This window comes from Phaethon aethereus, assembly GCF_964289735.1.
Source record: "Phaethon aethereus genome assembly, chromosome: 25".
Lineage (NCBI taxonomy): Eukaryota > Metazoa > Chordata > Aves > Phaethontiformes > Phaethontidae > Phaethon > Phaethon aethereus.
The window spans coordinates 3,438,127-3,452,160 of NC_138601.1; the positions used below are offsets into that span (position 1 = coordinate 3,438,127).

Sequence of the window (14,034 nt, forward strand, 5' to 3'; positions counted from 1 at the left end):
AGTCATGTTGTTATTGCTTGGTAATCTTGCATTTCTCTTGCAAGAAAATTCTTTCTACATGGTTGTGCTGCAGAACAGGCACTTTTTGAGTCTTGTCAGTGGCACAGAATATTAAATCTCTCTCCTTTCCTTGCATTGCATAATCTGACTGTTGTTCTCCCATAGCAGCAGAAATGATGGAAGAATTGCATAGCCTGGACCCACGAAGGCAGGAACTACTGGAGGCCAGGTTCACTGGAGTCGGGGTTGCTAAGGTGTGTATAAGTACCTTTGGTAACAGGCATGCCTGCTTACCCATCCTGCGCTGAACTTTGTTTTTTTAATTTCTACATGGATAATTTTGCTTTGCTAGCAGAATGTTTTGTACCGATAGTTGTGTTTTGACTGCTGATTTGCTTGAAGCATATTTAAGAGGAATGAAAATGGGATATCTATGAGCAGATGTTTTGCTGTACAGAAGGTTTTGGGTTCTAATTAAGTTCTTAGGAGTTGCGCCATCTTAAGGCAGCTTGTACACCCCAAAAAAACCTGTGACAACTTTGTCTTTGGAAGTGGGAATCTCATCTGTCTCCTCTCCAAGAATGCATTTGAGAACTGAATTTGGCCACTTGTTAGATACAGTTTCAAGTTTACTGTGTTTGATACAACATGTAACCAGGCTTAACATATTCAGGAGTTTGTTTAGGTCTTTGTGGGTGCAGTGTGCTAAAACTGTGTACTCGGTCGCATAGAACACACACACAAAAACTATTTGAAGGTAAGCTCTCCTGTATCTGTGATCCACAGCCTGCTAGTAAAATCCCATCTTTGTCCTCGTGTACAACTTCATAACTGTTCAGTAGCTGCCTTTCCTGAGTAAGGCACTTAAATAATAACATTGTGTGGTTGCTTGATATACTAGCATTAAGCTGTTAGTTCTCCAGATGTTGTTGGTAGTGTTAATTGATAGTCTCTCTGAGTAATGAAATGGTGGCAGAACTCAACTTAAACTAGGTCAGTGATAAAGAGTTTGCTTTTGAAGAAGACACTGAGTTTTGGACAACATCAAGGTAGATGGTAAAACAACATTATCATTGGTAGATAATTTTCAGAAACCTCTTAGAATTACTTAGGGAAGAAGCTTTGTAGATGCTGTGTTTCTTAGAAAAACTCAAAGCAAATCAGAACTTGAAAAAGGGTTTTGTTTGAGTTCACGCTTTTCTTTCTGATCTGTATTTCAGTCAGGATTCAAACGAGGTTAAGTCTTGGAAGGGATTGTAAGTAAAATGTTCAGCTGTAAGGTAGCGTAGTAAGGAAGATTAACACTAGAAGTTGTTACGGGGTAACAGGTTCAGTTACTGAAGTAAGTGTGTGGGGTTTTTTTGATCTTTTCCCCACTCTTAAGACTTTTTGTCTTAAGGCTTTTACTAGCATAAAAGTTTATGGTACATAATGCATTTACAATCTTGAAAGACTTGATATATACAATATTACAACATTTTATGTACGTTTTCATCTGTTTCTTGCCTCTTCCCTCCATGTATGTCACATTAGCATCTGTAGCTGTAATCAGTATAGATAAAGCCAGCAACTTTCTAGAATAGCGACAACTTAGAAGCATAGATGCTGTCGTTGCTTTAAAATAGCGCTAACATACTCAGTGCTCACAAAGAATGTTAGAAACTATTCCTTTTAAAGGAATAACCTTTAAAAGATGCAGGAAAGCAAGTCTTAAGTATGTTTTCAATATTTTTGGACAAGAAAGTACATGCCCTTTCTCTGTAGGGTGAATATTGAAAACTCATTTTTGTTTCTAAAGCATATCCAAGTAAAAAAGCCTAATTTCTTGGAAGCTTTGCTTTGAGCAAAGCTATTCTGTTACTGAGTTTTATTTTTACCTGTTGTTATGCAGTATAGTTTTTTTTACTTTGTGTAGTCAGTAAACTGTTAAAGTGCATTACACTTATTTCAAATAATATATATTTATTTACTTGCATACTTGCTAATTTGCAATAGATCAGCCAACCATTGATATGAATTAGCATGACTCTACTATGTTGCAGCAAATCTTGGTTGCAATATTAATCTCAGATACTACATTCCCTCCCAGGTTGGTGCTTCAAATTCCCTCCCTACCCCCCCAAGTCTCCGTCCGTCATGCTCCGCACTGGCATTGGTAGGTCATTGTCTTAAAGGGAATATATTGGGAAAGCTGTGATACAATTTGTATGATTCAACTAAGATTTTTAGCGCTCTCCAATTAAATGTTTAAGGAAAGCTGCATAGAGTAAGTTAGTGCCATCTAGTGGGACGGGGACTGGCACATCCTCCTGGGATAGAAGGTGTTCTGTTGCTGTTTATTGCATAAAAGGAAGAAATGTCATCTTAGATGCTCCCCTATTGGGTGAAGGCAGCAGGCAGTTGTAACTGAGCTTCCTGCCTTCCACTGACTGGGTGTATCACTTAGTGCGTTTGGTTAGGTTTCTTTAATGTTTAAAAATACAGGGTATATTTTGGACCTGTGTAAAACTAAGGTACTACTTTACATCCTTGATACAACTGCAGCTTTAAAGCCCACTTTCCCTCCATGTTTGCAAGTAAAGAACTATACGTCATGTTTCTGAGAAATGAGTAAGACCAAGCTGATCTAGAATAAATTTTTTAGGCTGGAAACTAGAAAAATGCTTCTAGCCATCAGACTCATGGGGTTCTGGAAGAGCTTTCCAGTAACAGTAGTAGAGGACAGAAATCCTAAACTGTTTTAGAAACAGCTGTGTGCTGTCACCTCCTGTGGTAACTGAAGGCACAACCCAATGACTGAGGTCATTCACAGTCCCAAACACCTCAAAATTCTGTGGCAAATCTGTGATGAATTATCTCACTTAGTAGCTGAAGAATATATTTCTCTAGAAGCTGGGAGTTAATACATGGAATCAAATCTATGAGCAAGGAATGTTTCTAGGCAACTGTTATACTCATGTGGTTCATCCAGGTCACTAGACAGCTTCAAAAAGCCAGTGATGCTTTAGATGTCTATTCTTGCCATATGGTAAAGTGCCATTCTTCCCCAAATTCGCAAAGCAAGTCCTTGAATTAACACATGACTACCTGACACCTACCAGTATTCCTAATTATTTAGCTCCCATTTATGTCTACTTGCTAGGGGAAGTCTAAGCGCATTCACTTAATGGAGGCATTATTCTGACCAGTCATCACAGACATCTTCCTTGGGTCAGTAGGTACAGAAGACAAAATGTAGTTTGCTTTTCTAGATAACATTGTTTAATTTTGTCTGTTCTCATCTTCTCTCTCCCTTCCCCCTGTCTGGGTGCTGCCTTTAAGCTATCAGGTGGGTTAACACCAAAGGATTTGTGTCATTTCCACAGACTTTTCCCAGGCAAGAATTGGAATAGGTAACTGTGGTGGGTGAATATGTATTTGCACATGGCTTGTCTCAGGCTTAACCAGGGTGGATCATCACAGCAGTACGTGTATGTTCTATGAGTTTGGTCTTTAAAAGAGCTTCAAACGGAGCTGTGTGTGCCACTTTATTATAGCTAAACTGAAAAGGCTGAAGTATTTCTGGAGACAGCAACCTTCTCTGGCGTGCTGTAGGAATTTTGTAGATCCAGATGACTGCTAGAATTGAAGAAGTATTAGTCTTGGTGGTAGCTACTGCTCCCTTTCCTCCCTCTTTAAGGTATCATAAAGAGGGAAATGAAAATAACCTGAAGAATGTCGCTTATGCTGCAGAACATCTGCCTCCAAAAAGAGAATTGCTCATAAAAAAGAACAGCATTTACTTGTATCGTTTTGGTTTTTACCCTTTCTCTGTCACTCTAGCAATCTTGATCAGTTCAGTAACTACCAGTTGCGTGGTCTACTTAGCAACATTTTTAGCAGTGAAGTTACCAAGTTGAGAATTTGTATTTGAGAATAATGTCTTCCTTGGAGGGAAGTGGTGCTGCATAGTGGTGGTCCTTAACAGGTCTCGCATGCCACCAGAAAATCCGGCTAATAAGACTTTTGAAACTTAGACATGAATTTATCAGCTATCACAGAATGTGCCAGGACTTTATGCCAGATACTTGAAAATTGTTTGGATGCTTCTGTGTGCAACATTACTTATTTCAAATGTGTTGTCTGGCTATTAGAGCCCAGAAATAGTTGTCAGATCTCAGTTCTATTTCTGCCCCTGAACTGAGGGTTAGGGTGAATTGTGTGAACCTTCTGACCACTTTGCCGTCAGTAAAATAAAAATACTATTTTTTCAGTTGGAGAGAACTCTTGAGGCGTAATGGAAGCCAAGCAAATCCTGTTGCAAATCTTCTTACCCATCTGATGTAGTGGCGGTTACCTGTGAACATCTGATAGTAGATTAACTTCTCATGGCAAAAAGACCTAGGTGATTTGGAGATTTCATTATTGGCTATAATACTGTGCTTTTCTAAAAGCCTAATTAAGAAGCAAGCTGTAATTCTCATACTTATGTGGTGCTTGAAATAAGATAAGAATATGTTAATTAAACCTGTCTTAGACCAGAGTAACTGGAAAACCATCCAACCATTTCACTTTAGTGTAAGCCTGTGTGGAGACAGCACTAACTTTTAGTGGAACTAAGGATTGACGATACTTTTTCCCTTTGAAATCTCTTGATTTCCTACAGAATTCAGAAAAACCCGAGTACCTTGGTTTGAGGTAATGAAGCATGTCTCTGCCATTGAGTTGGCAAGATAATTTTGCAGTGCATGTTGCTGTAAGTCCACGTTGGAGACTCTGGCTAGGCAGCCTGAATTCCTAGAGTTCTCTTTCAATATCAGGAATTGGAGGACGCAAAACGGAGACTGCCCAATGTAGGAGTTGCAGGCAGGCCTGAGGGATCATTTTTGGCAGCTTAGAGAGGCTGAGGAAATGCAGAAGTCATGCGAGGCAGTAGATAGTCTTGAAGGTAAGGCCATCTGAATCAGGCTATCTTTGTTATGGAAGATCCGATGGGAGCTATTATCAGGCTACGTTGTTTCTATTGAAACTTCAGCCATTGTGCCTCATTTGTGGCCTTTCCAGGGCTCTTGCAAAAGGAGAAATGACTAATCAGCTCATGTGAGTGGACAGATTTTAAATTCTTGTCTTCGAGTAGGAGTCTTGAAAGAGCCTGCTACTGTTGCATCCACTTCTTAACATGGAGGTTTTGTTGTGCATAGGTAGGTCACAGACTTAGAAGCAGCAGTTGATAGGTGAATCACAAGGGAAAAGAGCATGCCAGCTTATCTCAGAAAGAAATTCCTTGTGGAGGAGGAAGTGTGTGCTGTTCTTGTGCTTGTCATTTGGGTAAACACTATAGAAACTATTAGCTTACTTCAGATGACCCACGTATTTTGAATTTTTGCTGAGCCCCATCACCGATTCTCTTGACAGGGTACAGTGGATGAGTGGGCTGTAAGTGATATCAGAGAAGTGCAGTATTATCCCAAAGTAGTCCATGCTAGAAAAGCCAGATGCCAGTGCAGATGACTTCTTCAGGAACAAAATTTATAAGCCCTTCCTCTGTAAATGATTGCATGCTTGTTATTCCCTACTGCTACTTCCCCAGTGATATTCTGATGCTAGTATTCTTTGGCATTGCTTACTTGTTTTTTTCCAAAATTCAGGTTTGTTCCTTTAATTCCTTTTGTGTCATGACCACTTACAATGGTATGCTAAATTAAGTACTGAACATTTATCCAATGTCAGTTGCTGAGTTAAATATAAACAGTCAGGAATGATAAAACATATATTTGAAGGAGTTTTTTATACACACACGTACTGACTGCTAGTTGAGGGGGAGATGCTCAGAAATATAGTTTCTCATACCCATTGTCTAAACCTGTTGCTATAAGCAGTTGATAACATGAGGTTATGTGTGAAACTAGATATCTAGCTGGATGATCAGGAAAACTTGCTTTTTCTTTCTCTTGCGTAAGTACGTGAGAAGAGGTGCAGCTGAGGACTAGGCCATGTTCCTTAAACATCCTAGGTATTGCATCTCTTTTTGCTTCAAGTACAGCACGTTCTAATGAACAATTTGTGTTTCCATAGCCGGAATACCTCAAAACAAGACTTTTGCCAACTTTGACATGCACAAGATGCTTAAGCTCCTTGCTTGTAAGATAGGTCTAATACTTTACTGTAAGAGAAGTGTCAGTGGAAGGCCTTCTAGAAGGTAATCCAGGGAAAGGAAAGCTCATGCAGTGGAAATGGATAGAAACGTGTCTACAAAGAATTAATTCTGCATTTTTTCACAGTATCAATACATGTGACAGTTGAACTTGCTGGATACTTATAGACAACTGACAAGCTGTTTTTTTTTTCTGGTTCCATAACCAAGTTGTTAGTTCCTTTTCACCCTTTCCACTACTGCACTGAGTTCAGTTTTACAATTTTCTCAGTGTAGTTTCTAGAGGAAGTTTTAAAGGGAAAATGGGGGGGTTTTGCTCTTCAAGAATCTGTGATCAGAAGTGAACTGCTCTTTTGTTGATGCAAAAAATGTGTTTGATTCCAACTGCTAGAGCTGTAAGTTTCCCACGCAGAATAGTAGATACAGGTAGTTGTACTGGAAGTAAGAAAAAATTGTGGGTTTTGTACTAGGCATTTTTTTCCAGCTGCTTGCACTCCGGAACTTTACATTCAGATGCAAACTGAGCAGATTTTTTTGTACTGGAGAGGATAAACATGTATTTATGAAAAAAATCTTAGGATCATTGCTAACTGTAGCTGGCCTCATCAGTTTATTTCTCTGGGTGACCCTAGAATACAAGTGCATTGCTGAAACATTGGCTCTTCGTAAGCCAGTGCCATACCATTTCAACCACAGTGTTCTGAAAAGCTCAAGCAAGGCATTTTGGGAGAGGCTGTTCCTGTCATTTGCTATCCATGTACAAAATGGAGGCAGCAAAATTTAAGCAAATGTGGAAACAACTTTCATCTTTGTCATGTCAGAACCCCAGCCTGTACATCTGAGACCAGCAAATGTTAATTTGCTGAGATGTTCCTGCACCTAATAAAGTTTTCACGCTTGCACAGAGGGTTGATGTCTCGGATGTGCTGCTGGGGTTTGAGTTCATGAGAGGAAGTGAAAGATTTCAGAGGACAGCATTTGTGCAGTTTATAAACAAGCTTTTTGCATGGGTGGAAAGATTAACTTTCTGTTGCCACTTGCCAGAGGATATTACTTTTTTTTTTTTAATCAGTCCTTCATGTGGATGTAGCTAAGGTTAGTGTTGGCACTTTTGTTACATGCTATTGGCCAAGGAATAAATCCCTCACATAATTGGCAGTTGTACCTATAAGATTTGTGAGTTGTCATGTTGGGTGGTGGGCAGCTTGCTTCTTTGTTTAAAAAGCAACTATTGCTGAAGAGGTGAGGTAAAATATGTTTCTGGTCTTGAGCTATTTGTGTGATGAGTTGAAGGGGTAATGGTATGGCTTAAAGAGTATAAATCTGCAATTTTTCTTAAAATAAATTGCTTTTAAAAGGGTATCCTAAATGTGTAGCTGTTTGAGCTGTTCAAGTGTTGGGGAGGGGGGTGTGTGTTTGGTTTTTGTTGAAGCAACTAAGCATGTCCTTTGAGGAGAAACAAATTTGGTAGTTAACATTCACAGTGTAATACAGAAGGTAAACAGAACTTTTACTTTCTGTGGGTGCCTGCTTGGAAATTGGGGTTAGTAATAGCTAGGTTGTGTCACAAGTTTAATTTGATGGTTGTGTTTGCCTCATAAATGGGGAAGGGAGAACTGCTACCCTCAAAAATAATTACGGTGGGATTTCTCTGGTGTTAAGTATTCTCCCCTACCCCTCTCATAAGTCTCAAGTATATAATGAGAAGTGGCTTTGCCTTGAGGAAAGATTGATTGGTGGGAAACGGTTACTGCAAAAATAAGAATGCTAAAATAGAATGAATCTTTGGGAAAAGATGCTCACAAGTTATTAATGGAGAGGTGACTTGATCATGTCATTCTTCCTGTTAATACATTCCGTCAGTAATTGTGAATCTTGTTTTTATATCTTTGTCATATTTGTCTAGATTTCTTAAGTTAGATCTGTGGGAAGATACTTTTGTGTCACAGCACTAGGCTAAAACATGGTGACTTTGCATGATTCACTTTTCTTTCCTTTTAAAGCCAGTTTTGATACAGATTTTAGAAAATAATTTTCAAAAATGCTTGGATACAGAAAAATGCAGATGAGTATCCAACAGAGCCTGCAAATATGCAGGCAGACTCTTGTCGGTACCTGGATACCACTTTGGTAAATCTATTCCAACCTCTTGAATTTGTGCTGTAGCTTGGTAGGAGCAAGTGCTCTGTTGGCAGGTCAGCCACAGGTCCATAAAATAGCCTAGTGAGAGATTGTCTTATGGGTGCCAGTTGTACTGCTGTTAACACAACTTTCACTTGTTCACTTTCTTACCATTAAAAAAGCATGAAAAATACACATTTAAAGAAAAATTAGTGGTACTGCCAGCATCTGATAATACTAATAGCTGCCTTGCCAGATGGAAGATGCCTCTAAATTCTTAGCCCAGGGTCAAGTAGCTGCTTGCCTGAAGAGCTGAGCTTGGAACTACTGCTACTCAACAAATCAGAAGTTTTGTTTCTCAGGCCAATTGTCTTCGACTTTTATGAATACTGCCTTGGCTGGTTTGTGGATGTGGTTAAATAGGGCAGTTAGGATATAGATTGATAGAGAAATATCATTGCAAAGGCTGGATCGATATACTGAGAAAAGACGGTCTAACTGGCAGTCCAACTTCCATCTTGCTCCAAAACACTTCTAAAGTTTTTTAGTGACCTGTCATGTGTCTAGGTATTTGACCTGTGTTGCTGCTGTATTCACGTGACTTAGAGCAGTGTAGTTAGCCCAGAGATGCAATGTTTGATAGGACTTATCTGCCTTGTATGGAAGTTGTTTCTAACAGTCTTTGCTTGTTTTTCACTAGGGTCCATTAAATAGTGAGTCTTCCAACCAGAGCTTGTGCAGCGTGGGTTCTCTGAGTGATAAAGAATTGGAGGTAAGCAGGCACAAATGCCCATGGTAATTGGGTTTAAGGGGGACATGATTGAATGCAAAACATAGAAAGAATTGAGAGTGAGTGACAGTGTTTTTTGGGGTGTGAAGGGGGCTAGTGGAAGTATCTAGTCTGGATCTTAACCTTACAGTCCTTGGACCATGCTGTGAAACAGTCCTTGAAGCTTCCCACTGTAGCAGGCGGGTTTTACCCAACCCCAAAAATACAGCATTCGTAAAGCTCAGCTTATGAAAACATTTTCAACTGCATTGTGATTTGTGTGCTGGTTTTGGATACAGTTTTGGCCAAATAAAAAGCCAGAGAACATTAATGGAAAAGTTTGCCTTACCTATCAAATATGTGAATTCGCAGAAGTCTGTACAAAGCTGAGCATTTTTATGAATCACTCTGTGGAAGTGTGGGGAGGTGAAAATTTGTGCTTTGTCCCTATTTAATATCACTGCTTTAGGATTAACTATTTCAAAACACTTGCTACAGCAGCAAAATGAATTGCAGAGTTACATTTTTACTTTAAAATTCCATGTTAATAAAGCAAAATCTCAAATTTAAATGCTTTTTCTTATGCGTTTAAAGAACTATCCACACAGTTATCAGGTAAGTTTTGGATCATATTTCCCTCTATTATATGGCAGTACTGATATGAGGTGCCTGGTGAAGTTAAGTCTTTTGAGAATGCAGTATCTTAACGTCCATACAAGTAAGTATAGCTAATAGTGGTAAACTGAGTATTCATCCTTATTTTACTTGGGTTTTTTTATGAAATTCTGTGGAGTGATTTAAATTGACCAAGCTGACATAATCAAATCTACCATTCCTTGCTTTTTCAGTCTATAACAAAAATTACACACAACATTATCTGTTATGTAAGTATTTGAATGGAAAAACAGCTTAAACTGAATCTCATTAATATGCTTACAGTTCCACGGGGGCTGTAATGGAGCCTGTGGTGTTACAGTCATGCCAACACTGTTCATGAGTTGCTCTTTGCTACGCAGTGAGGAGGCTATGTCATTGACTTTTACACATACAGGAGCTGGTACATGGAGTTTTCAGTCCCCCCATTCTAAAAAGTACTTTGCAGACACAGTAGCCACCTTTGTCTTAACATCCCTTCCATCCTTTTGCCAAAATAATAACATGTTGGTGACTGCCCAGCTAGTAGCATGGGACTGTAGATGTCCAGCATCCACTGGGGACACAGCCAGGTTTAGATTCTGGCTGTGTCAGCTTTATCCTTTTTATCCTATTGAAGGAGGTAGATTGATTTCTGTGCTTACTGTGTGCAAGTCTTTTGGCAGAGATCTTTAAACAGGGTACTTTGGACTTTGGTTTCCAAAGAGCATGAAACTTAGGTTTACCACAAACTTTCTGGCCATGGCTTTCCCTCCCCCAGAGTTGTGTTTTGCACTCTGTGGTTTTCTTCCTGCCCCCAGGCTATAGTTTAGTGGTGGCTGCAGCGATTGTAAAGCATATAGCTTGGAAATTATTTGGGACCCTCTGGGATAAGAGATGTTTTTTAAATGACGTTGGTGATGTAAATGACAAGATATCTTTCTTTCCAGCAACCTCAGTAAGCTGTTTCTAACGCAGTGCTTCCTAATGTTTTCAGAAGGTTTGGCCACATAAGTGATCCTGGTGATGGGGGAAGCACCATGCCAGGGTCTCCTCCACACTCACATGTCTAGGCTCACTAGCCTTGTGCAGACAGATAGGCATGACACCGTTGGAGCCTTTAAGCCTCCCACTGGTGCGCTTTGTTGTGCCTGTGCATAGATATATCGCTGTCCAGTGATGAGCTGCCCCTCAGGTCTCTGGTTGCTCACAGAAATGGCAGATGCAACTGACCCTTGACTTTAATGAGAGCGAAGTCCAGGTGAATTGCTGCATCAGTGGCAGCTTTCTCCTGGCTGCCATCTTGGGGAGCTCTGCTGTGTTTTGTGTAAGATTGCAGCTGTGCACCAGCAGACAGGATAGCTGTAGCCGTCTGCAAAGAGCTTTGGGAAGAAGCATTAGCTGCAGGCAAGATGAATTGTTCTGGTAGACTGTGAGTAGCCACTGGACTGCAAATTTGGATGCCTGTACTCAAATGTCTTGTTATTACTCCTCTTGTACCAGTAGTGTGATCACTGTGAAATGGTTTACACAGGTTTTTATAAGTATTTGAACTTGTTCTGCTAACCATGTGAGGTAACTGGGCAGTAGAGGCTGGCTTGCTGCAACTGAAATAGAAAAAAATTTAACCTTATTCCTAACCGTGTTCTCTCCCTTCTGCAGCACATACATCAGAAGGTAGCAGCTATTTGAGAGCAGTTGTTTCTTTAAGTACCAGCAGTAGAAACAAATGCACCAGAAAAGTGAAATGGCCACTGGGGATATGGAGCAGATTATTGTGTTTTGGCATTTTCTTTAAATCTTGGAATAACTGCAGAAATGTTAATTTTGAAGTATTGTTTAACAGACTCCTGAGAAAAAACAGAATGACCAGCGGAATAGAAAAAGGAAAGCAGAAGCATATGAGACCAGTCAAGGTAATTCATTCTCCTGACACTGCTGCAGGATTTCTGTAGGGTTGGTAATTTGTGCACGTTTTGCAGAGTCAGTGTCCTAGGAAACTAATGGCTCTTCTCAAGGGTGTGTCAGGCAGCTTGTTATAAACTACTCCACGATGGTATAGTTCTCTTCTGGGAGCCCTGTTATCCTCATTGGCAGGAAAATACTCGTCTTCAGCTTATTCGCACAAACTATTGCATTTTTATGGGACAGACTGCCCAAAGGCTTAATATGGCTTCTCTGAAGTGCTGTTTTGGTCCCACATCACTACATATACAGCACCCAGCCTTCAAAATACAGGCTGTACTGTCTTCCTTGCTTTTTGAGGCGTATGCCTGCCTTGTTAGAGTAAATTCTCACCACAACAAATAGAGAACGAACTGTACTCAAGTATAAAGCAGGCAGTGCTGTCTTAGAGTACTAAGAAAAACCCACCACATTCAAGTCCAAGTTCAGATTTCCTAGCAAATGGGCATAGGGGCAGATTTCTATTTCTTTTATTCTTGAACAAGAAAGTAACGAGGATTGTGTTGACAGAACTGCTTTGATAGTATAATAGGAGAAAAGGACTAAGTTTTAATGAGCTGGTATTAAGCCACCACTAATTATCTCTATAACTCTTATAAGAATGCTTGTGAGAGATCTAATATGCAGTAATTTACCTGAAGTTGGAGGAGTAAAAGTACTCTTTGCTCCATCCTTATCTTGAAGGAAGTTTTGGAGAACCTATGCAACAATCAGTGATGTTTAGTGTTTTCTAAGTACTTTAGCAAGTGTGAATGCTTGTTTGATTGGATTTGATGTGTTTGGAATTAAGAGTGAATTGAATTGTCAACTGTAAACCCTCCCAGCAACAGCACGAGAGCTGTAACCCTGGCGCAGTCTTTTGTCGTGCAGAAGCTTTTGTTGTGATGGGTGGTGCACCTTTCTACTGGGAAAGGAGGGTCAAAATACAGAAGTAGTTTTTTAGAATGGTATCATAACTTCTGTTCTTAAAAATATCAACTCTTATTTTCATCCTTTGTTTTCCTTTTATAGGTAAAGGCACTCCTAGGGGACATAAAATTAGTGATTATTTTGAGGTAAGCATTTTTACATTGTCTGAGAAATCTGCTTGAGTTAACAATATGCAGAATCTGTAGGTGGAAGTCTGTAATGTGACTTCTGTTACTGGTTGGAGTCATTGAGTGACAATGTTAACTTGACATGCTCAAATCTGATTAGGGAGAGGATATGAGATTTTTGGAAGTTGGTTTTTAAATCAACATTTCTAAGAACAGTTGATTAAGCAATTTTTTAAAAGAGCAGCCACGTAAGTATAGGTTCGAGGTTGATTTCCACTGGAACCTGGATCTCAGATGAGGATATCTCTGGGTACACAAACCTATTTTGATATAGGTCCAGTGCTGCAAAAGAACCTACCTGTAAAGTCCCACTGATGTTTGAGTGGGAAGTTGTTTACAGCGTTCCCTCTTTAGAAAAGCTTGCCATGGCAGGCTGCTACCACATGGGAGATGGAGACCCCTCCCCAAACCAGTGATGGGCATTCTAAAAATCAATATTCTTGTTTTATTGCATGGTTTCTGAAGTTTTTCTGCAGAATCCAGAGCTCTAGCTTTTCTCTTAAGTTTCTTCTTTATTTTACTGAGTAACTTGGAGTCAGAAATTAAGTGCTTTTTAGTGCTTACTTCTTTCATGGCAAAGTTTTTTTTATAAGTGTGGTACACTGTGTGGTGCAGGAGCATACAAATTTCTGTACGAACTAGACCAGTTGTCCAGCTGCTTACATACCCTGTTTTTGATAGTGACAGCACAGATGCTTCAGTGGAGGTGTACATTTCTTACGCTTCTGTGGAGCACGGTTAGACACATCTCCTCACAGGGAGTGGGCTTCCTAATTCTATAGAGTAAATAATTGATCTGTAGCCAAGTGTGTACATTTATATCTTTTTGTGTTGAAAAGAGCAATGTGGTCGATGCAAATGTGAATGTTTGTCTGGAGTACTTACCTTTACTGTTATTTTTGAAAACAGTGCATGAGGGTTTTCTTCTTAGCTTATATTCAGTTTGCTTAAATGAGTCCCTAGAGCCTATAAGGCTTCATTTTTAAGATTAATGTGTTTCTTCTGTCTCTGTGAAATTTGCCTAAATATAGTATCTCTGTGGAATTACTGATGATCAAATCTGTTGCTTTGGCCAGTTTGCTGGGGGAAGTGGCCCAGGAACCAGTCCTGGTAGAAGTGTGCCGCCTGTCGCCAGATCATCACCACAGCATTCCTTATCCAACCCCTTGCCGGTAAGTGTTCTTCCTGGGGTCAGAGCTGGTGGCATGGCACTTATTAGGTCGGTGACTGTGCTTCAGACAGGTAATAAAAGGTTCTGAACAGAAAAGAAGTGTCTCTTGGTGAGTGATTTGGCTTACTCTGTATTCAGTTCAGGT

The 14,034-nt window shown here is 39.8% G+C and overlaps 1 protein-coding gene across 4 annotated transcripts in view; it reads left to right on the forward strand.

Moving 5' to 3' along the window:
• Nucleotides 1-173: 173 nt before the first annotated feature.
• The window catches only part of TLK2 (tousled like kinase 2), a gene marked incomplete at both ends in the record, with an annotated part of 39,140 nt that continues 25,279 nt past the window's right edge, over nt 174-14,034 (forward strand). For 2 of the 4 annotated variants that reach the window (XM_082010656.1, XM_082010657.1), the window contains 4 exons: nt 174-254; nt 8,955-9,026; nt 11,503-11,572; nt 12,633-12,676. In XM_082010656.1, the coding sequence (XP_081866782.1) occupies nt 174-254; nt 8,955-9,026; nt 11,503-11,572; nt 12,633-12,676 (267 nt within the window). Of the gene's footprint in view, nt 255-2,089; nt 2,156-8,954; nt 9,027-11,502; nt 11,573-12,632; nt 12,677-13,794; nt 13,891-14,034 lie in introns of all 4 variants that reach the window. The other 2 variants (XM_082010654.1, XM_082010655.1) reach the window with 2 other exon arrangements.